Source organism: Venturia canescens, chromosome 1 (assembly GCF_019457755.1).
Source record: "Venturia canescens isolate UGA chromosome 1, ASM1945775v1, whole genome shotgun sequence".
Lineage (NCBI taxonomy): Eukaryota > Metazoa > Arthropoda > Insecta > Hymenoptera > Ichneumonidae > Venturia > Venturia canescens.
The window spans coordinates 32576731-32601699 of record NC_057421.1 but is presented as its reverse complement, the minus strand read 5'-3'; the positions used below and the strand labels follow the sequence as shown (position 1 = coordinate 32601699).

At 35.9% G+C, this 24969-nt stretch overlaps 1 protein-coding gene across 2 annotated transcripts in view; it reads right to left on the bottom strand.

The window, feature by feature from the left end:
- LOC122419518 (adenylate cyclase type 6) overlaps positions 1-24969 on the bottom strand; it is a 106744-nt gene that overhangs the window by 19878 nt on the left and 61897 nt on the right. Inside the window, exons 7-16 of one of the 2 annotated variants that reach the window (XM_043434161.1) lie at positions 17450-17599; positions 10724-10845; positions 9402-9494; positions 6259-6405; positions 2392-2550; positions 1748-1996; positions 1485-1665; positions 1103-1200; positions 732-816; positions 61-177 (exon numbers count right to left, since the gene is read on the bottom strand). In XM_043434161.1, the coding sequence (XP_043290096.1) occupies positions 61-177; positions 732-816; positions 1103-1200; positions 1485-1665; positions 1748-1996; positions 2392-2550; positions 6259-6405; positions 9402-9494; positions 10724-10845; positions 17450-17599 (1401 nt within the window). The remainder of the gene's footprint in view (positions 1-60; positions 178-731; positions 817-1102; positions 1201-1484; positions 1666-1747; positions 1997-2391; positions 2551-6258; positions 6406-9401; positions 9495-10723; positions 10846-17449; positions 17600-24969) is intronic. The other variant, XM_043434151.1, reaches the window with a different exon arrangement.

Below are 24969 nucleotides of genomic sequence, written 5' to 3'. Positions count from 1 at the left end.
TGCATTTGTCCTTTTCGCATTGTTCTGCTTTATTTATTGAGTTAATTTTTTTCCACTTACCAACGGTGAGAGTGCTGTTATAAATGTAAGAAACACGACCATCGAAGCGATGCTCTGAGCTACGAGTCTGTTTTCGAATATTGTAACAGACGCGTTTCTCACACACTGTGGAACCGACTGCAAACAAATATTCATGTATGTATGTACAGTGGTGGAACGTATTTTTGAAAAAGTCTTCTCTCCCTCGATTGCATTGTGATGTTTGAATGCGTTTTTTTTTTTTTTTTTTTTTTTTTTATTAATTTTTTCATAACGAGAATACGAGTATCGGAGAATGTGAATTCTGGTTTCGTTTTCAAATAAAAATATATTGAATTGTACGTTTTATTGATGAAATCTATATTCTCTTCATCGAATGATAAATTCGCAATCAAATTTCAATTCGAATGCGATATCGTCTCAGTCGAGTCATCACTTGTGTCCCATCGTTATAGCATCTTTATCGCATATTCCAGCAGAAAATTTGGCATTGACCCGAAAATTTTTTATTCGATATGAAGCCATTAAAAGGCGTGGAAGTCAAGGCTTCCTGGTTTGTGGCAGGATTCCAGACAGACTGAGCCATCGATCGATCGGTTCGTCATATATGTACGAGAGATACATTATCGGGACGACTTTCCAAAATGCAAGATTTTCACAGATTGTTTACGAATTGCGTGTGGAAAACTTACCTCGTTTTTCTCAGCGAGAAGAATACCATTGATGAGTCCGATAATTAGTAAACTCACTCCAGTGCAAGTGTAAAAATACACGCTCCTACAAAGTTAAATAAATAAATTATTGCAAGCACATAAATTTATGTTTCGCGAAAGTTAAACGAAAATTTTCGACTTTTGAATTTGTACTTTAGTACAGAAAACAGCTTTTCACTAATTCCGTTATGCTATAAGATTATCCGCATCTCATTGTATATATTCGAGAATTCACCTAAGACTATTTTGAATTGATAACAAATAACGGACAAGAATACATTTCTTAAAACGGCCAAGATACAAATTTCCGGCTCATCGGAAAGCAGGTAGTGTCTATGAATACGACGTACCCGGACAGAGTTATGGCTATCGCAACTACGACGACCATGTAAACAAAACCGGAACATACGAAGTATGCCGATAACATCCGATCTCTTTCCCTGGAGTACTGGAAAAAAAACCTTTCTGAGTAAACTTCATCCGTGTAATTCGCAATGACCAAATCAACGTCCACTAACGATTTATCGTATTAAAATCAGTTTTTACGAGACAAAATAATCGGATTTTTTCTGAATAATTAATTGGTGGTCCGTCAAGAGCAATGATTCATTCACAACGTAACGTTCATTTGTTAGAACATTGACGAAAAATATGAATACACTTATAAATCCGACTTCGTTAATATTCATTTAGAATTTATGAATAATCGATAATGAAAAACGAGGCTCACACCTTTTCTTCGATATCGGGCCTGCGAAAAGTCAATATGAAGGGTGTACAGTGCTCCGCTCTCAGCCTGTCGATGCTCCTGGCATCGATCGCCCTCATAAGATATTCGTTAACCTCATCCTCCGGATCTTTTTCACACTCGATGCTCTCGCCGAAGCCGAGTCTGTCGGGGGCGAAAAGATTTCTTCAAATTCACCAGCACATGAAAATTTAAGGCGGAAAGAAAAAATATAATGGAACGTGTTAAACGCTCATTCAGATCTCACTTGGTCTGTTTTCCATGCTGGGAACCGTGGCCCATTACTCTCATTTCTTTAGAGACGTTCCCGTTCGCTGGATACCCTTTTTTCAGACTCGGGCTTGTCACGTTGTCCTTAAAAGTGTCACCCGGTACAATGAGGTATGTTTGAATATTGTGCTCCTTCAAGTACGTATTTCTTTCACCACCACGGCCCTCCTCTACTTCGTAATCATTCCCAAGACAGTCCAACGTCTCTTTTGTTATGTGCACGCGACTTTGGTGATAAAAAATTATCAACATTCACAATAATGTATTTCTTCGGTTATTATGAATTCTTACTTTAATTATGTCACTTTGAGTCAATTATTTTGGAATTTTTTTGAGTCAGTTTTGGAGGAATTGGTGTTTATTTTTATAAGGTAAAAATGAACATGAAAGCAAATTGCTTTCGGCGTTTGTTTTTACAATTCGAAAAATGGACGAAAAAAAGATCGAAAACTGCAATTTGAACACACAAAGATCCATGATGATGCGTACAGCGACGAAAATATCGGAATCACTACCGTGTACAGTGCGAAAAAAAAAATAAGGTAATTTCATTTTTTGACAGTAAACATTTACTCCCTGATGATTTGATCTTCATTTAAAAATATTGGCTTTAATACTTACCCTGGTATTCCGCCACTTTCCATGTAATTCGCGAGTGTAACGTCATTGCTCCAGACATCGAATTGCCACTTTCTCAGTCCCAAAACTCCGCAATGAACTCTTCCTGTGTGAATCCCAACCCTCATATTAACGTTTACAGCCATAACTTCTCTGACGAGGCTGAAAAATAAATTGAAAACATTTTTTTTTTTAAACTCAAACAAATCTATTTTCGAATTTTTGTTCTATTTTGTTTTCAACAAGTGAAGAGGATGTTTGAGTTTTCACGATTTTTTTCGTTCTACGCGTAGCGTTTTGAAATTGTATTTTCAAGTGACGAGCTTTGTATCGGAAATCCGCCCGGATAAGTAAAAAAAAAAAAAAAAAAAAAAAAAAATGAAAATATAATTTAAATATTTACATACACGTGTATATAAAAGCTTAAATTCAATGAAAATAATCTCATGGCTATGGAAACTTTGAATAATTGGATATTTCACAGTGAATATTACACCGGAGAAACCAGCATAGAATATAACTGAGGGAAATTCCACGAAGTCGTGACTAGCAATAGACGAAAACGTACGATATGAGACAGGCGTATACAAAAATACGTGTATACGTATGAAATTCGATGTATAGGAGACCTGATCCGTGTTTTCAGCAATAGCTTTGGAAACCGGAACGAAGGGATTAACCTCCGACTCGATTTTTCAGTCAGTGAATGCCACTGCGTATAGAGCATGCATTCGATAAATCACATCAACCGAATCCGTTTTCTGAAAGTTTTCTCTCGGTGGCCTTGGAGCCAAAACATATATTCAAGATTAAAATCAAATCCATTCACGTCTATTTTCAAGATTCAATCAAATATTTCACGTGGTATTGCGTTTTCATCGATTCACAAACGAATGGGACGGTTGAATTAATGAAGTAAATGGAAACGGATGCTGCTAATTCATATTTTGTAGGTTGTGTTCCAAACAAGTTAGTAAAATTGCGGAGCTTTCAAGAGCTCCGCAATCTCTTTGTCTGGATGAAAGTGGAATAACTTTTACCTCAAGTACGGGAAAAAAGTCATTTTACGGGCGCACAAATTCTTATTCGCGCGCCAAAGCCAAAATTCAATGATCGTTCTTTACATAGACGAGTCTTTATAAGGGACAAGAGAATGTACAAGCGAGATTTACAGCCTTTGATCATAAAAATACGTATAACGGTGCAGAGCGAGAAGCAGATATGAAAAATGTTGTGCTTGAGAAAGAATTTTCATGGTCGATTTTCATTGTTCTAAAAAGACGTGAGCGGTAAGAAAAGGCCAAAGATGCTTGAGAGGAAATTTCTATTATGTGAGGGTACAAAACGCTCGTGTTGGAAGCAAGACAATCTGGAGAGTCACGACATCGCAGAAGAACCGAAGCTGTTCGTATCATACCATGGTACTTACGTCTACACAACAGACTCTGAAAGTTATCACCTTAATTACCCTCAAACCCCGAACCCTGTACTTCCACCAAGCGTGTGTAGTCCGATTACGTAATCTGCGTTTAAACGCAGTTAAGCCTTTCAAGGAGATTACAATTTCGGATTCAAGGAATTTCGAAGATTTTTTTTTCAGTTATTTTTTCGAGCGATAAAACCCACATCTGATTAACATTGTTGGCGTCAATATGCAGATTCTGAATGATATTCTTATAGATAAACGATCTTCGTGGGAAAGTTAAGGTAAAGCATTGCGTGAAAACTTCGCAAAAATTTCAAACGTATAATATCCTCAAGGTTTACAATTTTTCTTGCCCGAACACTTTCCATTATCCATTTTTTTCCGTAAAATTAATTTAGTATCAGGGCTCTGATTCATCAAGTTTCCATAATCTCGATGTTCATCAGGCATTCTTTAATTTCCTGGAGTACAAGAAAAATTGTTTGTCAAGCCCTTTACCGAGCTTCCTTTCGTGTATCCAAATTCGTTTTATCCGAGAATAAATAAATTATTTCCGGTCTCTTCGTGAACAATTTAATATCTTGTCTGTGAGGATGTTAGCTCGAAATTGGATAGAGTAAATTTGCTCTGTTGGGCAACCCAGGGACTATAAAAAGCCCGCAGAGATGCGAGAGTCAGTTACGTTACCGGCTCGAGGCAAGGACTAGTAGAACGTGTCTGTGTGTAGTCAGACCGGCGCTCTTCTTTGGCGTTCTGGCTTTTCTGTTCTAAGAGCTTGTGTATGTCGACGATTATTATTGACAGTGACTGCTTCGTTATAGCTTTTAAAATTTGCTATTAGAGTGATTGAATAATACACAAATGACTCATTTTCAATACCTCGAATGGAATTGATGAAAGCTGAACTTGAAGTGCACTTGTGACGAACAGAACTTTATCGAGTCTTGTGAAGTTGAGACAAACGTAGCTCATAATTTTTTACTTCTCGAATGGCCGATTGCATATTACTAATAATTAAGAATTTAAAGCTACCAAAGCTAACAATGAATTGTTTTCGTATATATCTGTTTTACGATTCAATAAGTTTAATTTCGCACATTTGAAACTTTGAGGGTTTATAAGTACGCCTGATTAACAGACTAATTTCATTAAGCGTAGAGAATTGAATTTGGCGGTTGTGGCTGGGCTGTTGTAACTTTGTGGAAAAGCCTCTGAGCTTTTACTCCTTCACTTCGACTGGCAAAAAAGAGGTCAATTTGTTCGCTCGGAATAATAGAAAGGAGGAAAAAGTACATAAGTTTTCCATTTATACCTTGCGTGATGAAACTTTTTGGGTTGATCAAGAGCAATGAAATTCGTACTAACAAAACATGTTTTGAAAAAACATGAAAAACTCCCGACTGTGACATGTTGAAAAAGTATATTAAAAAGAGAAAAAATAATTCAATTGATACGACCAACTCTCTCAATAAAAATATCTGAAAAATTGACTTGAAAAAAAAAAAAAAAAAAAAAAAAAAAAAATTAGTTAATAAACGTCACTTTTTCTTAATCAGAAACGTTTCCCAACGACAGCTTAATTCCATTCTAATTATTGTAGTTGGATTTCATGTAGCTTATTCAATCTTTTTATTAACAAAATTTTTTTTTTCAAATCGATTTTTCAAATATTCTTGTTAAGGAAGCTGTTCATATCAATTGAATTATTTTTTCTCTTCGTTTTAATATGCTTTTCATCATGTCACAGTCGGGAATTTTTTATGTTTTTCCGAAATATGTTTTATTATAAGAAATAAGTTCAATAATTCTTCATTTATATGAAGAAAAAAACAACATAACCTGTAATTAAATAAAATTTAAAAAAAACATAACCTTCAATGAAAAAAAATTATTAGGAGTTGCGAGCAAGCAGCAACCGCATGAAGAATGTTACTAAATGTAATATGGCGGCATCACCTGCTGTTCTGTTGGTTGAATCGACGCGATTTAACAGTTTTTTTTGTTATACTAGTTATTTTATAAATATATATCCGGTCACATTACATAATTGATAAGAACCATGCCCACCAGTAACATAACATATATTCCAAAAATGGTTGAGTAATTTTTCGTCGTCTGGACAAACATCCTGCATGAAAAGTTTATAAAAATCAGCTGATCGTGGCCAAACGATCATTTAACTCTACGCATACGCCTTGCAGGTTTCACACAAAGTAATGCATTCTGCTAATGTCGAAAGTAATTATCTCCGATCGAAAATAGTGACCTCGTTCATAACGCCAGATCAGGGTTCTCTATAAAGTTTCAGCTCGAAAGTTTTCTTATTTTAAAAAGTACATTCGGTTTATTAAAAAATATAATTCGTCTTCCGACCTGAATGGTATGGAATATAAGTGAGGTAAACAATACTTTCAAACAGGCGAATGATCGATTACAAGACTCACGTGATCGCATCAATCATATCTAGTCCCATCTCGACGCAGCAGTGTGCGTGATCCGGCCTCGGTTCTGGTAATCCTGAAACACAGTAGTAACAGTCTCCGAGGAGTTTAATCCTCAGACAATAGTGCTCAGCTGCCAAGCGATCGAATCTGAAACAAAGAACGGATAATATTCCATAAAAGCATTCAATAATATAACAAGACATTTTGAATCATTTCACCAATCCATTTTGTTCCCTTTCGCTTGTGTTTGCAAAAAGAGCGACAGTTTCGAACGCGTGTTACGTTTAACTTGGGAAATTAGTTAACAAAAACGCAAGTATCATACGATGCGAATGAAATGTTCATTTTTATTTATACTACGAAGAAGAACGCAATGCGCCAATTTTAGCACGAGATCGTTTTTCATCTACGAAGCAAAAATCCCCGTGACGCAGTGAAAACTTTCATTTCGGGTCAACGTTGTTGTGTTTTATCCGGATTATGTTACTTCGCATGCGTATACGTAAGCCAAACGTTAAGAAAAAAACGTTTCAAACTCTACACGCGCATGGGAGGTCCTCGGAAGTGGAATTTAACTCGATGACTCTCTCTCACCGTTGATGAGGGCAGCGAGAGTAAACAGTGAGTACTGGTACGTATATATGTGAATTTACATACATCTAAACATGCTCCCGGTGTACTAAACACTGTATTGGAATGCCGAGATCGCAACATCGGACGTTTCGCGAGGGTGATAACGCTCGAGGGCTATTTGTGAGCCTAGTTATTATAAATGACACAACGAGCTTGGGTTTCTCTCAAATTTATCAAATTTGCAACAATATGAGATCCATGTGAGCCATTAAGATTTCGAATTGAACAATTCCGCTGTATATTGTTCTCGGAAAATGTTTATTTTTGAATTTCAACAATATGAAAATGAAGAGAACGAAACTAATTGGAGCGCCTGCATGCCTGAGATCGAGATTCCTTGTCGAAGGTTTTTGTTATTTTATTATTTACTATTGTGTTTCTCTGATGATGATTTTTAACAACTAATTCTCCGAGAGGTTAGACAAAGGTCGCAGGGAAGGTATGAAGCTCTTCGAGTGCATGTCCAAACGTTACATTTAATACATTGAAAATTACATTGGCAGATCCAACGTCTTTGCGCGACATAGAAAGAAGTGTCAAGTGGAATGAAAAACTCGTAGAGATGATAACTTCCGTGAGAGAACGAATTTATGGACACAAACAGTACTTTTCAAGTGAATAATTGAAAGGGATTCATTATGATAATTATTTACGACTGGCTTCGTCAACGTGAATTTATAATTGAATAGAATAATGAATAGACCAGGTGAGGTTTAAGAAAATTGTCCCGAGCGTAAAGGAAAGCCTGCTTTGATTACTACGGAAATTTATGCATAAGCTGCGTGATGTTTATTCATTCAGTTCGAAAATCGACAGAAACGAGTCAAATATGAATTTATTTAAACCCTGTTTGAAGTGAAATGAAAATAGCATCTAGTTATGGTAGACATTAATTGGAGTCGGATAGTTCAAATAAACGAACTAAAAATATGGATGTCATTAAAAGCGAGTACAAATGATGACACGATATGTAAAAAAGTTATGGATAGATCGCTCGTGGGAGTTGATGGTTAAAGGGGTTGCAAACAAGTTGAGAAGCGTCTCTAACGCTTTTATTTTTATCTTCAGTACAGCCAGAGTCAACCTTTACACCCTTGCACCGATGCAGAATATAAATATGACTTCCCAGAATGCGTCCTTTTATCATCGTAATTAAAGTCGAATGAAAGGGTTTTCCAAATGCATGGATGCATATTTCACCTTTTAAAGGGTCTACCCTAATTAGAATTTTCGAAAAATCGATTTTTATTTTATTGTATTTTTCGAAAGTATACCTACTTAAAAGTATCATACTAAAATTTTATAAAGATCTGAGTGGTCTAGGTGTACTTTTGAGCGACGTTTACTTGGCTCGATGAGCGTGCTAATACGCACCGCCCAGTGCGGTACTGCGTACCTGTTTTTGTGTAAACGTGTTTTTCTCAAAATGACATTTTTGGACGGCTCGTTGATCAAATATCCGAAACTATTCAACCGATCCTGACTAAAATTTTACATGTTCTTCATGATTATAGCTATAGCGCATGTCATACGAATTTTGAAATTTTTAGTGGAACTATTTTGTTTTTTGCAAAGATCGATGAAAAAAACCGCGCTTTTTCGTAGTCTTCTTCCCCATTTTTCTGTACGAAAACTGAGTAAAATAAATATAAAAATTTTTTTTTTGTATTTTAAGAGTGTATTTTCTGGGCCTAACATTATTTATACCCTTATTTATAATTTATACCGGTCAAAAAAATTCGTGAAAATAGTCTTTTTTTGCCCGTCTAATTAGGGTAGACCCCTTAAATATTTTGATATTAATTCTGTATATGCTGGTAACAAAGGTTTTTAAGCATAAAACTCCGATTGGACATTTTCGAAAGGTAATTGTAAAATTAGATTCTTTTTTAGTTCCAATATAAGTTAACAGCTATCGATTGGGGTAGATAGTTGTTAATTTGCGCAGTATTTTTTCAAAAATATTTCACTGACGATCTTGACATGTGTATCATTTTAATCAACGGAATGTGAAAATCTTTTACTAAAATTATGAACTCGTGTAAATTACGATTACAGAGAACATGTTAACGTCGCACATAAACATTATCAATACGGATGGATGAAGAGAGCAGAGTGTGTCACCTCTCTTTGGAAAAGATTCATTGAATAATTGCAGGATAATCACGTTTTAAACGTTCTCAACCGTTCACATTGAAATTTAATTGGATTCATTTCAATCGCAGCTACGAAAAATTTTAATTAATGAAAATTCATTTACACTAGATTGAAAACGAACAATTTGTTTGGAACTCTATTAACCTTTTCGGCTGTGTGTCCTTGAATTATTTCTCGACATGAGAACTATGACGTCATCAAACCGGCAAACGCGCTGAAAGCATTGGATGCGTGAGAAACCGCTTTTTTGGTAAATTTCAAGTTTCTTTCATTAATCAATCTAATTCAATTTTGGACTGTTGACACGCCAGTGAAATCTTTATTCAAATGGTATACAAACGGAACAAACTTACCTTGCAAAAAGTTCATTGAGAAGTCTGACCAATTCTTCGGCTGTGCACTGATCCGAGAGCGAGGTGAAACCGCAAATATCAGCGAAAAGTATACTGAAAATATTAGTTAGAAAGATAGTTATCTTCGTTAAAACCGGATTAAAAATCACTATTTACACATTCAAGTTTTTAATATCCTTTTCCAAATAATGAAATTCCAATTTGAACATGTTTTTCTATAATTGCTATCTTAACTATTCATTCAATTTAACATGTGAAAAACAACACATCGTGTGAATCATATCATTTTTACTGCAAATTACTTCTCGTTGTAACATGTCCAAGCAAATCCATTTGCAGAGAGATCAATTGGAAAATTGGCTCTAGGCAAACACTCTAATCGATCCACTTGATTCCATTCGATAGTGTTTGCTCTACGAACATTTGCCCTCTTTATTAACCACGTAAAGTTGCTTTACTCCGATATATATATACATAATATCGTTTGTTGTCCCACGAGAAATTACAGACTTTTCATTCTGCATTCGATCGATTGCCGGTACGTTGTTGATGCAAGAACAAACCCCAAGGCAATCGAGTGTTTTTAAATCAGCAAAAACACGTTTTTTTCCTGACTGACTTTTTTAAATACATTTTTGTATTAAAAATGTATTCTAGGCGTGGTAATTAGAATTTCACAAAAACAAAAACAAAAACAAAAACAAAAACTGAAAAATTTTTTTTTGCAATATGTATAATTCTATCGTTCGTTAATTATAATTGAAAATAGGTAAGTCTGAAACTAACGTCAAATGAAAGGTATTGCTCGCCCTGGGGAATCTTCCTTGCTCGATCTCATTTCACCAAGTGACCTAAGTCCATTCAAACACTTTTATCGCTAGCCAAGCCAAAGAATCGAATTGGATTTCTTCAACCTGAGGCAAGTGAAGCGGAGCAAGATAAATATAGAGAAAAAGAGGTACTAAGACGAAGCGAGAATATTAGGATGGAGAAAGAAAGAGAAAAATGTTCAACGTTATTTTAGAATTGCTGAAGGGAACGGAGTTCATGGAAAAACACGCTAATGAGAATTGTATTGAGAGCTGGGTATAAGGAAGCGAAGAAATAACACTGGAGCCCTCCAACAAATCGATGCTTTTTCGCTATCTTGATCTTAACTTTACAAAATCCCTTTTTTTTATCTTATCTGTATAAGATCAAGCTTTCCGCAATTCAACGTTGAACCAATTACTATTTTTTCAATTAATCCGCCAATTCAGATTCCGGAATATGTTTAAAAATTTATATTTACTGTTCGGCGTACGTGATGCACTTCGGCTTACCTGACGTTTTCATGCCTCTGTATGTAAATCTTATGAAACATCGTGTCCTTAGGTTTACCGGCGATATCTGCTTTCATTTCCATCGCAACGTGTCTTGGTAGTACGCTCAATAAAAGTCGTTCCTGCGCAAATAAAAACGCAGAAAATATAATAACCATCAACGTTTGTCGTTTGTTGACAACAAAATAAAAGCGTTATAAATAAATAAACAACAATCTTTTTGTAGAAGGCTATGCGTTTGGTGCACTATCAAATTTTTTCGTACAAGAAAGTCGTCAAGTGTTAGGAACTTTCATAACGCTATCGAGTCCTACCTATTCAGCATAAAGTATACTTTTTTTTAGCTCACGATTAGACGGGATAACGATCATTGAATATCAATACGCGTTGGAAAGTTTCAGCAGAGTCGACTTTTGTCAGATTCTGATAATAATTCTACTTAATTCGAATCTAGAGTCCAATTGATTTTTAAACGTGACTCTAATTTCTCATATTTTTTGTTATATCACAGGATAACTAGCACTCTAATTTTACATTTACCGACATTAAAAGATTAACCGATTTTATTTACTGCCCTGTTACTACGTAGAACTTAATCATTTCGCTCGTCGTCCGAGGTCCGAAGACCTTCAAAGGGGTAGTCGTCGTAATGGAGTGAATTATTGAAGCGAAATAATGTCTCCTTGGAATTAGGAGGGATGATCATACGCGGTGGGAATGTGTCGCATTTCAAATTCCCTTTTGTAAGGAAAGCTAACTCGTTCACGTAACGAACTGTGCATCCTCATACATAGCGTCTATAGTCCTCTATCCTCGATTTGAATATGTGGGTAGGACCGCACAGCATCTGCTGGGAATGTTGGACCTACATTGCATTTTCGATTCTGTATATCAGTGCTTCTTGTCCTCTCATAGCATTCTAAATATTGGAGAGGTCAAATCCACCCGGATGACCATGCTTTGCAGTTATTGCTGCCATTGTATGCAAGATTGTGTATGGATATGGTTTGGAATCAAAGAGGATGAGGATAATGGGCATGGAGCCTCGTAAGTATACGTAAGTGTTGTGGCAAACCACAGGACTTGGACTCCCATCAATTGATGCTCTGAATTTCAGAGCTCACGCCCTTATCTCAGGTAGCCCGTAGTGGAACTTGGATATCTATGAATATATATGAATATAGAGAGTCCGAAACGTCAAACTGCCAATTCACAGGACGGATGAACCCCTGAATTTCGCGAGTCGAAAACTCCGTGTCCGTTGTCTCTCGTTAATGTTAATGAAATTCAATGAAGTTCAAGGGTATCTGTGAATTGCCGGATCTATTTTGTCTTTCGATGAGCGCATTGGATTCTTTGCCATTGATTCATCGATTCCTCACGAATGCTGTGTCTTTTCTCTCCCATTTTTTAGACTTTGGAATGTGGTTATTAGGGTGGTCCAAAAAAATCGACTATTTTTATTTCCTCAAAGCCCGCGTTTCTATTGTTGCAGTGAGGTGAAAAAAGATGCCTGACAAAATTTGAGCCCTTGAAAAAATTTTTTAGAGGTCGCTCATCGCGATTTTCTATTATTCATTTAAATAACACGGGGAAGACGTTAGTAGCTGCTTTTGAATTTTATTCCTCGGCAACGGGTGAGGGTACGACAACGCCCAACGTGGTTTTTTGTAGGGATTTGAACGCTCCTTAAAAAAAGTCTCTTGGCGTTTTACGCTAAACCTACTCCTGCAAAAGTTATTCAACGTCAAAATTGGCTTTGAAGAAAATTTCGACATTTTTTCACTTTTCCGGCGAAACTATCGACCTTGTCACAAAACGCTGTGGAAACTATTTCGGAAATTATGTGATTTAGTATAATATCGTGATCTTGATTATTATAAAATTGAATAATTTATAATAATACTACATTACGAGGTTATTGTTAGAGAAAAACTGCAATTTCCATCGAGTGAATCGTTATATTAACAAAAAAATTTCCAAGACTTTTTTTATAGAGCGTTCAAATCCCTACAAAAAATTACCTTGGGCGTTGTCGTACCCTCACCCGTTGCCGAGGAATAAAATTCAAAAGCAGCTAGTAACGTCTTCCCCGTGTTATTTAAATGAATAATAGAAAATCGCGATGAGCGACCTTTAAAAAATTTTTTTAAGAGCTCAAATTTTGTCAGGCATCTTTTTTCACCTCACTGCAATATTTGAAACCCGGGCTTTGAAGAAATAAAAATAGTCGATTTTTTTGAACCACCCTAGACTGGTTATATTATGAAAGCTTAAGCGCTATCTTTCGGACAACCGATATGCAGAGACACGCCATGTCGTGGCTAAAGCTTACAAAGCTCTTTGTAAACTGGACCTATTGGACTTGCGTGGTCAGATGCATATGCAACTACTGCTTAATCACCACTGCTATATGCTTTTCTGTCGACACACGTATTGCGTGAACGATGAGGCCAGCTTGTGAAGGAAACCACGGATGTACAATGCTTTTGCATACATTGTGCGGTAGTCTAAACCTTGCAGAAGAGTTCTTTGACCATTAAGGAAGTTGAGGCTGTACAGTCATTTTTTTTATCCAAAAGTTATGACCTGTACCTTTCAAAAGTTAGGCCAGTTTACAGTTTGGCAATGTTGCATACACTTTAAAGAAATGTTGGGGAAAAAAAGACGAAAAACTGGTGAAAGCTCAGTCGAAAACACGAACGGTGACGATCCTAGCCTCAAAAAACTGCACGGGGAAACAGATTATTATTAATATAATCTCAGCAAATCTCCTAATAAATCTGAAAAAATTGACATTATTCAGCAAGCCTCGTTCATGTTGCCCAAAAAATTTCATATTTTTAGCATCATTTTTAACGGAGATATCACTGAATGTGTCTTGACTTCCATAAGATTACATGTTATTTGGCTCAAATTGTTATTGATTTTTCTCAGCAACGACGCTCCTAAACTGTCTGAAAATTTGACTGATTTTTTTTACACTTCACTTTATAAGATGCACTCGGTTTAAAAGCGATGACATCATTTTCATTTTAATGCGCCTCAACTTCCTTAAAACTTCGAGGCTCGTCTAATTCAGTCACTAATTAGTTATTCTACCGTTGCCAACGTACAAATCCGTGAAGAAAATCCCGTTTATATATGAAAATTATGATCATTTTTTTGGCTCTCAAGGCACGCTTTGCATGTGAATACAGTGTGTTAACGTGTAAAAAAGACCGTAAGAAAAGATTCTTCCACGACGTTTTGGTGTCATTGTTTTGGCGAAATTCCAAAATTTATGTACGTTGATTTTGATATACGTACCAATAATTACAGCAAATATGTTTTGTTGTAAAAATTCTTTGAGTTTCCTGGCTCATTGAGAAACTCAGTGCTGGAATACGAATTAGAAGGCCCCTAAATGAGCTCGACTTATGCGTTACCACGTCATTTTGGAGCATTGGGAGGTCACGGATTTCTGATTGAACAGAGAATACTCGTCATCAAATCCCTACTGTGTACTACGTGTATCCACTACAAGAGAGGGCGAGATTTGAAAGGACATTAAACGATAAGCCACGCTACCGGTTTAAAATCTCGTTATTCTTAGAAATTTTTGACGTATTTTCATTTCTGCCGGCCTGAACGCACACAGCTTGGGATATGTACAATTAATAAAAATTATATGAGTCTTTACCGAAGTTATAATTGACCATCGTTGTGGAAATAAACATAAAAAAAAAAAGAAACCTATGGAGATCAAATTAGTTTGCACACAATGTCAGTTTGTCTCCCTTACAAACTAGTTATTTTATGCATTAAAGTTGAGAGCATATTTCAAACGTGGGTCGTCTCATCGGTCAATTTAAGCCTGGTAATTTCACTACACACTTCATGAAGCTTTTATGGGAAAATGCCACGCTCCGGCTTGAGCTTCATATCCACTGCGACGGAGGAGAAAATGTCATTGAGAAAAAAATTGTTATAAACGAAGGAGCAATGCCCGGACTTTAGCATATTCTCTTCAACGTTACGAGTATTCTATTTCTATACTTGAAGCACCTTAAAACACGCATTCCCTTGTCATGTACAACAGTTGAGGTCATAAAAATATGATATTTCAAATTATTCGAAGGAAATAATCTGCTTTAAAAAACTGAATGAGAGAAGAGTCGATAAATATTGTCTGCTGATCTGTTTTTGATTTGGCCGTTTATTTGACGCTACTGCAAGCTCTAATAGCGCTCAACCAGACTTCTACTTGTAGAGGCCTCCCTCAAACTACGGTTGGATGAGGTATACTCTCATAAAACAAACGTTAGGATGGTAGTTGAGCCAAACGAAACTCTAATGTGTATGAACGTAGCTCCGCTTTAAAGTTCCTTTAAACCTTTTATTTTCTCTTCCCTCTTTTTTTTATCTGTTACTGTGTTGTTGGTTTAATTGTAACGAACTTTACGCCCATCAATTGAGAAAGAATAGCGAACCACAGACCAGGTAATGAATATTCATCAGGAGCACTCACCACTTCGTTCATGGAACAATAAATTATTTATGAAGGCATTAATTGACGTCCGGTATCCTTTCTCGGTTTAAAACGTGCAACATTTTGTGTATATACATATATGATGCGTATTATGTCAGCCGAGTTTTAATAGCAACCGATAATTGAGTTAACGCTGCCTGCTGTATCAATGATAGCGACGACAACGGCGCAATGGAGCCACAAACCTTCGTCTAAAATTGTTCTCGAATTTCAACGAACTCGTTGCCCTCCTCTCGCTCCGTTACGGTATTCACGTAATCCTAACAGTTTATCGATGCAGCAGTAATCACGTTGAAAATGGTTTAATCATTATTATTCAATGTCGAATCAATTTTCTTAGAGTCGACCGTAATTTTAACGATCTCGCAATTTATCGTTCCAACTTATTGGTCCTCCGCATCGGGAGAATCAATAACGAAAACGTAATAATGATGTGTGGTTATAATAGCCACATCTCGATACCCGATATTTTCGGTATTGTGCATTAGACGATGATTTTTTAGTAGTAAACGGATGGAAAATAAGGTTTGGAAAAGAATACCGCACTGTGCCAGAAGTGATTCGAAAACTGTCGCACTACGATTTTTCAAAGTCGTTTCTCATTCATATCCTAAGCTTGCTTTGATCGATCGCACACAATGTATAATATTTAACAAAACTTATTGGAAAATAAATCCTGGCGCTCCTGGAGGAGAAAATCAATTTGATAAAGCTCCTAATCAACGAGGGGGAAAAAAATATACATTTTCCTTATTTCGATACGCACAATCTATTTGGGTTATGGATAAATCCGATCGTTAAATCGTAACATTGTGCAATATCTATATATAAATATATTGAAGTTAGTGCAGTGATCGTTGAGTCGTAGAACAGGGGCGTCCGTATAATCACTCCGGGTACGCCCTTAATATTACATGATCCACTTTACGGACATGAGGGAGTGAGTGAAAAATGGATCGATGCGAGATTACGTGACGTGATAAGGGATTTCGTTGAGACTACCAATCTTCGATATCATCCAAAAAATACTGCGTCCGTTTATTTTCATTTTCTCCAAAATCAAGCGAACCCTCATTCGCTCGTGACAAGTATTCGACATTTCCTGAAAACCGAAACACCCTCTTGATAGAGTCGCGATAAAAACGTTGCTACTTCCAAAATTTCGATCCAACACTCTCATCCGAATGGTTCATGTCACTGCCACTGCACGGTTTTGGATCGCAGTTTATTACTGAACTCAACGTCAATTTCGATTCCGATGATACTTTAATAAAATTGAATTACGGTAAACTGAACGTACACGGAGAGACTTTTATACGAATATTTCGGATGAATTTTCTAGAGAAATTTGCTATGTTTTATAGCAGTGCTGTTCTAAATCGCCATTCTATTACATTTCACCAAAGTGCATAGTAATTTTGATGCCGAAAACAGGTGTCTCAAATTTTACTATGCACGACAGGCAAAATTTAGGTCTGCGACATTCTTACATCGAACGAAGTATCGATATTTGAATGTCACTCGTGTCTTTGGCGAAATGTTAAAAATTGGTGAATCAGATTGGACAAATTGCTTGAAATTTTACTATGCGCCACTGGTTAATTTTCATGTTTATACTCGCAACGCCTCATATAATTGGTGGGCGCATCAATTTTGCTATGTTATTGAGCAAAATTCAGTGCGGTGAAAGGGAAAATACGAAACTATATAATTTTTCGTATAGCACGGAGAAACGAGAAACGACTGCTATGTTATCTCCTAAATTTTCATCAAATCATTTCATTATTTAGTATGTTTTTGATCAAAATTCGCTCGGTGTTCATTTTTTATATAGTACAGCGCGTTATTTACTATGAACTGTGGTAGTGGTTCCGCAAACTTTTACATTATTTGACATACTCTCTAGCGATTATTATTATTATATCGATGTAGTCCGACGTTACTATAAAAACATAGTAATTTTTGCTGTAAAAGTCTCTCCGTGTATATACACTTTTCTACGTGCAAATATAAAAAACCAGATTCCGTCTTGACCTCTGACGAGATAGAAATTTTCGAGAATATTCCAACATATTTTCTGGAGCGACAGCAATATTCTCTGTGCACCGTTATAAAGTTGAAGGTATTCCGAAGTATGCGGTAGGGAATGGAAAGAGATAGTTTAAGTGTGAGGTTCCTAGTAGATGGTGAAATACCTGTTGCTGATTCTCCCGTTGGGTGGTCAGCCGTGCCTCAACACACTGTCGGGTTTCCAGGAAAGCTTGCCTTTGCGCTAACTCTCGAGGATGATGGGTCAGTGCACCTGCAACATTGGTTCCACCAACTACGACGATCGAGCTGAGCAACTGAAAAATAACGATGAACAAATATGTTACTCCAAATGAAAGAGATCACGGAAGCAAAGTTCAGGTTAATTTTTAGCCTTCTCCGAGATATTTTATGAATTGTTATGTGCATCACGCTTCGCCTTTTTCGTTTCGATTTTTTCGTCGGTTTCGGTTGTGTTTCGGTTTTTGTAAAAAGAATCATCGTAAAAAAATAAAAGTTCGATTAATTCGATCTTTCTCGCGCCTGAACGTTCCCGAAACGTATCCGCGCCGAAACGTCCTTGCGCTCAAACGGCTGGCGCCAAAACGTCTCGCGCCGAAACGGTCGCGCTGAATTGTTCTGCTTCGTATGGAATTTTTTGAAATTAAGATGTTACTGGATGGATAGCCCAGCCGATAAATTGTACCTGATCGGAATTTCCGTACTTCGTGATGCAATAAAAATCTGAAAAAATTCAGCAACATTTGAAAAGTTATGAACTACAATTATCAATAATAATATTGCCCAAAAGTTATTAATAAATTGTTTAAATAACTAATTTTTTTAACAATTTTACAGTAAACCCTTGTTTTTTTTTACGAATTGAATGTGCGCATTTTTCTGAATGCTCATGATTTTTTTCAGAATTTTCGTGGATTTTTGAAATTCCCTTTTTTAAATTTTTTAGGTGGCTCTATTTGTACATTTTTGATCCAGTAACCTTGAGACTTTTCAAAACTGATGGTAAATATGTCTTCTAAAACATATCCAAAATTCAAGTTTTTTATAATTTTTTTCAAAATTTTTTCAAGAAATTTCAAAAATCCACGAAAATTCTGAAAAAATTCATGAGCATTCGGAAAAATACACACATTTGATTCGTAAAAAAAAAACAACAGGTCACCGCAAAATTATTGAATAATTAATTGTTTAAACAATGTGTTATTAACTTTTGGGCAATATTATTATTGATAATTGTTGTTTATAGCTTTCCAAATGTTGTTGAATTTTTTCAGATTTTTATTGCATCACGAAGTACGGAAATTCCAATCAGATATAATTTTTGGTCGAGCTATCCAACCAGTTATACCTTAAGGAGGATAAATCGCGACGATACAATGTTGCCATGCTCAACCATGTTAAAAATATTAAGAAATTCATAAAATTTGGTAAATGTATTCTTTCGAAATATATAAGACAATATAAATTTTTTTAGATTTTTCTACCACATAGCTCTCGAGTAATTGAACACTAAAGTTCACGTGTATAAGCATAGAGTTTACATATTTACAGTAATACATACATCTTGTGCATAAGAACTTCGATTTAACGCTTAATTATTCGATAACCATGTAGTAAAAAAATTTGAAACAAATAGGATTAATACACTTGATGCCAAAGAATATTATCACAGAATTTGATCAAATTCTGATTATTTTGATTTCGTGATCCACCCTCCTTAAAGGAAAATTTTGCAAAGAAAATTTGATAATAAGTATGAAGAATGAAAAAAATTCTAGGGCAAAATAAAGTACGAACTTGTGCATATGACACGGAAACATATTTGAACAGATATTTCCACATATAAGTAAATCGAAATGTCATGCAAAAAACTGTTTGTTATCCTTTTTCAAACAGACTCGGTTCCCTCATTTCCCTCGAAGTCAGCGTGACACTGGCTCATCTGTAAAATAACGTATGCTCTATTTCTTGCCTGCTGCATTCTAGTCACGCAATTCACGAGCTGAAATGATGAGACATCTTTTGAGGGCATAAGAGTTTTTTCAGACCTCGTGATATTGCGTTGCTTCATCTGTGTCACTTTTGATATCTTGATATGCGTTTTTATTTCCTTATAAATTTCTACAGGTGAAGCGAATCCTCGTGATAAGATGAAGGAACACCAAAACACGTCAATCGAACAGAGTATACTTTTTCAATCTGTATGAGGTCTGTTTCGTATAGTCATTGAACTTGGCTTACTGAAAAATCTACGCAAATGTACATTTTTCAATACGAGGATTCACACTAAAAAATGCCCATGAAAGCGCTTGTCATATTGCGCGAGGTTTCCATAATTTCGTTAGTGAAAATTGAAACGTTTATAATTTCTCGAATGATCACTTTTGCAAGAAACATAATATACGGACGAGCGAAACCGTGAAACTTTATTGGGATTCAGGATATAAATTGTCGGACTTGCTGAACCGTTGATCCAAATGAAATTCAATAAAATAATTGATTATCAAAAACTCTAAACCTTTCAGTCCTTTTATAACTTTGATGGCGACTAGCATCTGTCAAATGGATTTGAAAACATAATCATTCTTGGTACGTTTCTTTTATTGCTTCAATATATCGAGCAACGCTGACGTAATACGACTGAAAAATTCATGTAAAGTAACCGACGACCCTAACTCGAATGGAATTGAAATCCAATGGCGATTCATAAATCTTGCACTATTTCAGAAATCCTTACCAGTCTCCGGAGATTTTAGCATCGAAGTTAGTTTAGTATCATAGTTAAAACCGACCGTGATATTGTGCAATGAATTGATAATCAGCAGATGATAACACAGGCTTCAGTATAGTGTTGAGAAAATTCACAGTATGAAATTCGATCTAAAGGATACCAAAAATAATTTCGGACAGAAATGACCCAATAAAAGGGTCTTCGCAAGTGTATTAAAAGATCAGTCGGAAGCAGTACCCACGGTTGGCTTTCTTATAAAGTATGTACTAACCATATCATCCAATAAGACGAAGATCATCGTGGTTATAATCTTTTATTGCAAGCAGTAACATTTTCGTGACCTATTGATTCGTTAAAGAAACAGAAGGGGATCAGTCCGAGTGAAATATTACAAATAACGAGACGAAAAAAAATGAATAGAATAATTGATGATTTATGATGGAATTCCTGAAAATACCTCCAATGGAGTTAGCAACGGATCAAGTGATTAAGACATTCTTTAACGGTCATTGTTTTTCCACGAAATATTTAACGAATTTAACTTTGCCGCTCAACTTTTGCACAATCGAATTATTGTGTACAGTGGTTGGTAGAAGAAAAATTTCCCGATATTATAGGACCTTGTGCAGAGACATGAGACAACAAACGGGTTGATTATGGACTAGAGGACAGTCAGGGTTTGAGAGTTTCGCGTACAGGCATAGGACGGAAATTTCGTTTCGTCCCGTCTATCTACGATCCATTATTGAGTTTGTCGAGGTTTCGTGAGCAGGTCAGGATGGCGAGAGAAGGTAGGTAGCTTAAACAACCTTTGAACGTATACATATCAAGATGATACTGTTACACGCGTGTTTCCATGTAGACTTCATCCTTCCGATTGTCATTCTCGACGCCTTCGACTTTGCCATCGCATCACTGGTGAGTCAGCCGGTAAAATTCGCGGTACCAAGTACAGGAGTATGTGTTGACCATGTTATAGACATATAGTTTGTTAGAGTCTTTGATGGGAACCAACAGGACAAGTGGGTAATTCGATCGCCCGTAGTCTAAAATGTATTGCAGCCTTCTTAGTTACCTGATACAGCAACGAAAACCACAAATGTTTCGAAATGGGTGAATTGGTTAGTAGTGCCTCCTTCTCTCTATTTAAAATTATTCTACATCAAATAAGTTTTTTCATATGTTCCGATCTTTTATTAATTTACAGACTGACTGCCCAAGACACGTAGAAATTATTGGGTTGGTCCGAAACATATTTTTGGATGACTGTGCGGAATCGTTAACACCTCCAAATCCACGAGAACCCCTCCAAGTTGTACGAAAATGCCTGGTTTTATAGTGTGTTTTCTCAAACTTAAAACTCCATAACTTATGGAAAAAATAAAAAATTTTAGCTTCCCTCGATTCAAATTTACTAATAGTGACATACCGAAGACGTTCATAGCAAAAAAAAAATTTTCCCCAAAATTTGAGGGGGTGACCCACTTGTGCATAATTACCGAAAACTTGACTCAAGCACGAGTGACATTTCATATTATTAACAGCTACAGTCAATTGAGTTTAGGTGTCCAAAAAGTTTAGTAATCACTCTGCAAATCTTGAATGGCGAATAGAAAAGGAGTCAAGAAAACTTATTTGACTTGTTTCGAGATGTGAGATACAAGTTTGTTGTATCGTCATACCTGGGATTAATCATTTCCCAGGAGAGTAGAGAACTTTCACTGTATTTTCGGCGAAGCTGACAGCCTCGCAAATTACTCGTACCATTCGTTGAGAATTTCGTGCTCCGTATATTCTCGGAAGGTGTTGCCCTCGGTCTCTCATACCTTCTGCATAATTCAAGGGGATTGAACAAAGGGCGAGGGTCGAAAGTTCGGTAAACCCTTGGCAAGAGAGATGTAACTTGCTTTCTCTTTTTTTACTTTTCTTCGTACCCGTGGGGAGAAAAGTCTGCCCTCGGATGTGGCATGATCGAAAAGTTGTAGTTGTAAAAAAAACGTCCATAAGGTTTTCTATGTAGTTCCAGGTGGAGAGATTGATTAACAGAAAAGTGTGAGAATTTCTTACGGCACGTGCCTGTTTAATTTACTTACTCGTATTAGCTATTCTCCGCACTTGGTCATTTTTAACTACGTATGTCCTTTACGATTTTTCCAAAGACACAAGTTGGACACTCCAACGTTTTGCCTCGGCCTGTTCTCATTTTTCATCATCGTAATCGGCGAATACATTTACTGCAATTTATTTTTTTCACATCGGGTTTCAAAAGATTAGAAATATATTTTTACACGTGTACGACGTTGTTGCTGGCCTCCGATTAATTGTGCATATTATACTAATATACGTATATATAATGGTATAGATACGTATAGATAGTTACGCATATATGTCAGAGAAGAACGTAAGTTCATACGACACTACTGACTTTTGAGTGTGGGACGCATTATTAAATTTTATTATTTGATAAGATCACGAACACACGTCGCGATTCGCGATATATAAATTCGATTTCGGAGACATGTGAAATCTCCTATCGTTCTTCTCGTTGACCGTCCCTCCGTTCTTCGTCTATTTTTATTAATCGATCTTCAAGACAAATTAATACAGTGTGGATCACTATGATCCCTCTTCTCTCCCACATATATTTATATACTATACGTAACGTATAAGGAACGCCGACGACATGTGAATTAGTAGATTTATTTGCCTTTTCACGGTGAATCGAACCCTGGAGGGGCTACCCTGCAAGTACTCCCTGTGTGACGAGGTGAAAATGATCATTTCCGTGGAGGTTACTGGTAATCCGGTTCAAGCTCGGTCTCGATGGAAGGACTCCATTGGATGCTCTGACGTGAATTAATCCACGGATAAAGTCGTGCGTCGCTTAGCCTTTGAGAATGTCTTTCTATATTGCCCGCTCGCGAAATTAAAAATAAACTGACACGTGCTGCATACAAAAATTTTGCACCTCGGGAACAAAAAATATTATAATCCCGCAGTTCAATACGAATATCAAGCTTTGAATGTCGAAAATAAATGAAATAGAAATTTCAAGGTTCGAAGCGAGTTTACATCGAAAATAGAATGTAACGATCGCCCATAGGACGACCACTAAAATATCGATTTTACGAAAATTCGACTATCACTCGTTCGATTCATAAATTACTATAATCGGCAATACTGCGAATATTAACAACCTCGAAAATATATAATAACGAAAGACTAAAGATTATTGAGGTTGAAATACTGAAACACCAAAAAGTCGAACAGACCAAATAGCGAACCGTTAGAAAGTCGACCGATCAAAATATAAAGAAATGCAACAGAGCTCAAAATAAACGCGTCTCACTCGCTTACTTAATCAGACTGGTGATCTCTAACTTCAAACATCGCCATCTTGACTTTCGCCTTTTCGAGCCGTCACCGCTATTCTGCATATTTAAGTTTTATAGGCTCGAAAAATTCGCTTTCGACTTTTTGCTACTCTGTATTCCGGTCCATCTATAAAACAACTACTTCATTTTTAACTTTTACTTCATTTTTAATTAAAAAATAATATGAATTTTTGACATTCGTATAGTCTGTTAACATTGCTTTGAAATGAAAACTATCGCAATATATATTTTCGAGTAAATACGAATTCAAAGAAGGAATTTATTCGGTTAAACGCGTAATCTGCTAAATAGTCGATCGAAAATAAAAATTTCAAATTACTTATTTTTCTCCAATCTGATATTACAACTTTTAAAATTTATAAGTATCGAGCGTTCTACAAATTAGTTATTTGAAATATTGAACCCTGCCCCATTATCCCTTTCCCTTCGAGTGCCAAACGATTCCATTTTTATTTTGTTATATTTCCAGATTTCATCTGCGTGTTTCTAAAAGAATCGTTTTCATTTTCGTTTGTTAAATTTCGAATCCATGCTCGGAATTCATGATACTTTCTTGTAAATAAATAACAGTTGAATTCTGCGGAACATGGAAAATATTCTGCTCGTAAAATGCCAGCAGACATTCAAAAATTATAAAGGGCTTGGGTTCGATTTAAGAATTTTTTAAATTTACGTTAATTTACGTGTTTTATTTTCATTTTAATAGTTTATAGTTTTCATTTATAACTGTTTGATAAGTTTCGGAATGATCCATAAACCACTTTTTTGTTTTGGTCGAATCAGGTTTAATGGTTTTCTTTATTTATTCATCCTGTTAAAAAATATAAAAATTAGTGTAAGGTCAAAATAAAGGAATTAATAAAATAATAAATTGGTTAAAATTGATGAAAAGAACGATATTCACGAGAACTTTACAAATAGCCGGAGCCTTAATTTGGGTTGCCGATATTATGAGATGATCAATTGATTGAATAGTAAGAGAAAAAATAGTATTGTATTCAGTTCATTATATTCAAATAATTGCATTGGTATGCTAGTTACGAATGCACTTATTCGATCTATTTACTTCCTTGAGTTAATCATATTGATTACAGAACTCGATAAAACTCAATTTCTGGTGAACAAATTGAAGAATTCATCTTCACGATTATATACAGTTACTTTATTAAATTTATGTGATTTTATTACGAATGAAATGAACAAACTCACGTACTTTCTTATCGAATATAATAATAAAGAAATCGTTCGTCATTGATCGCCCATTTCACTTCAGTCGAAAATGTAGTTGTTAACCAATATTTTGCTTATTCAGTTTTATATTTAATTAGAGCCCTGACACTATAACCCGTAAACTCAACTATCGTCAAGGAGAAAAATCAATACTCTTTTTATATATAGCATGTATATAAAAAGCACAAATTGAATAGCGAATCAACAATTCATTTATTTGGGATCCAGAGTCATGACAAAGCCACGGTAAATCGACTGTCGATAATGAAGTTTCCGCTTACCGGTTTTTCCTCATTATATTTAGAAGGGG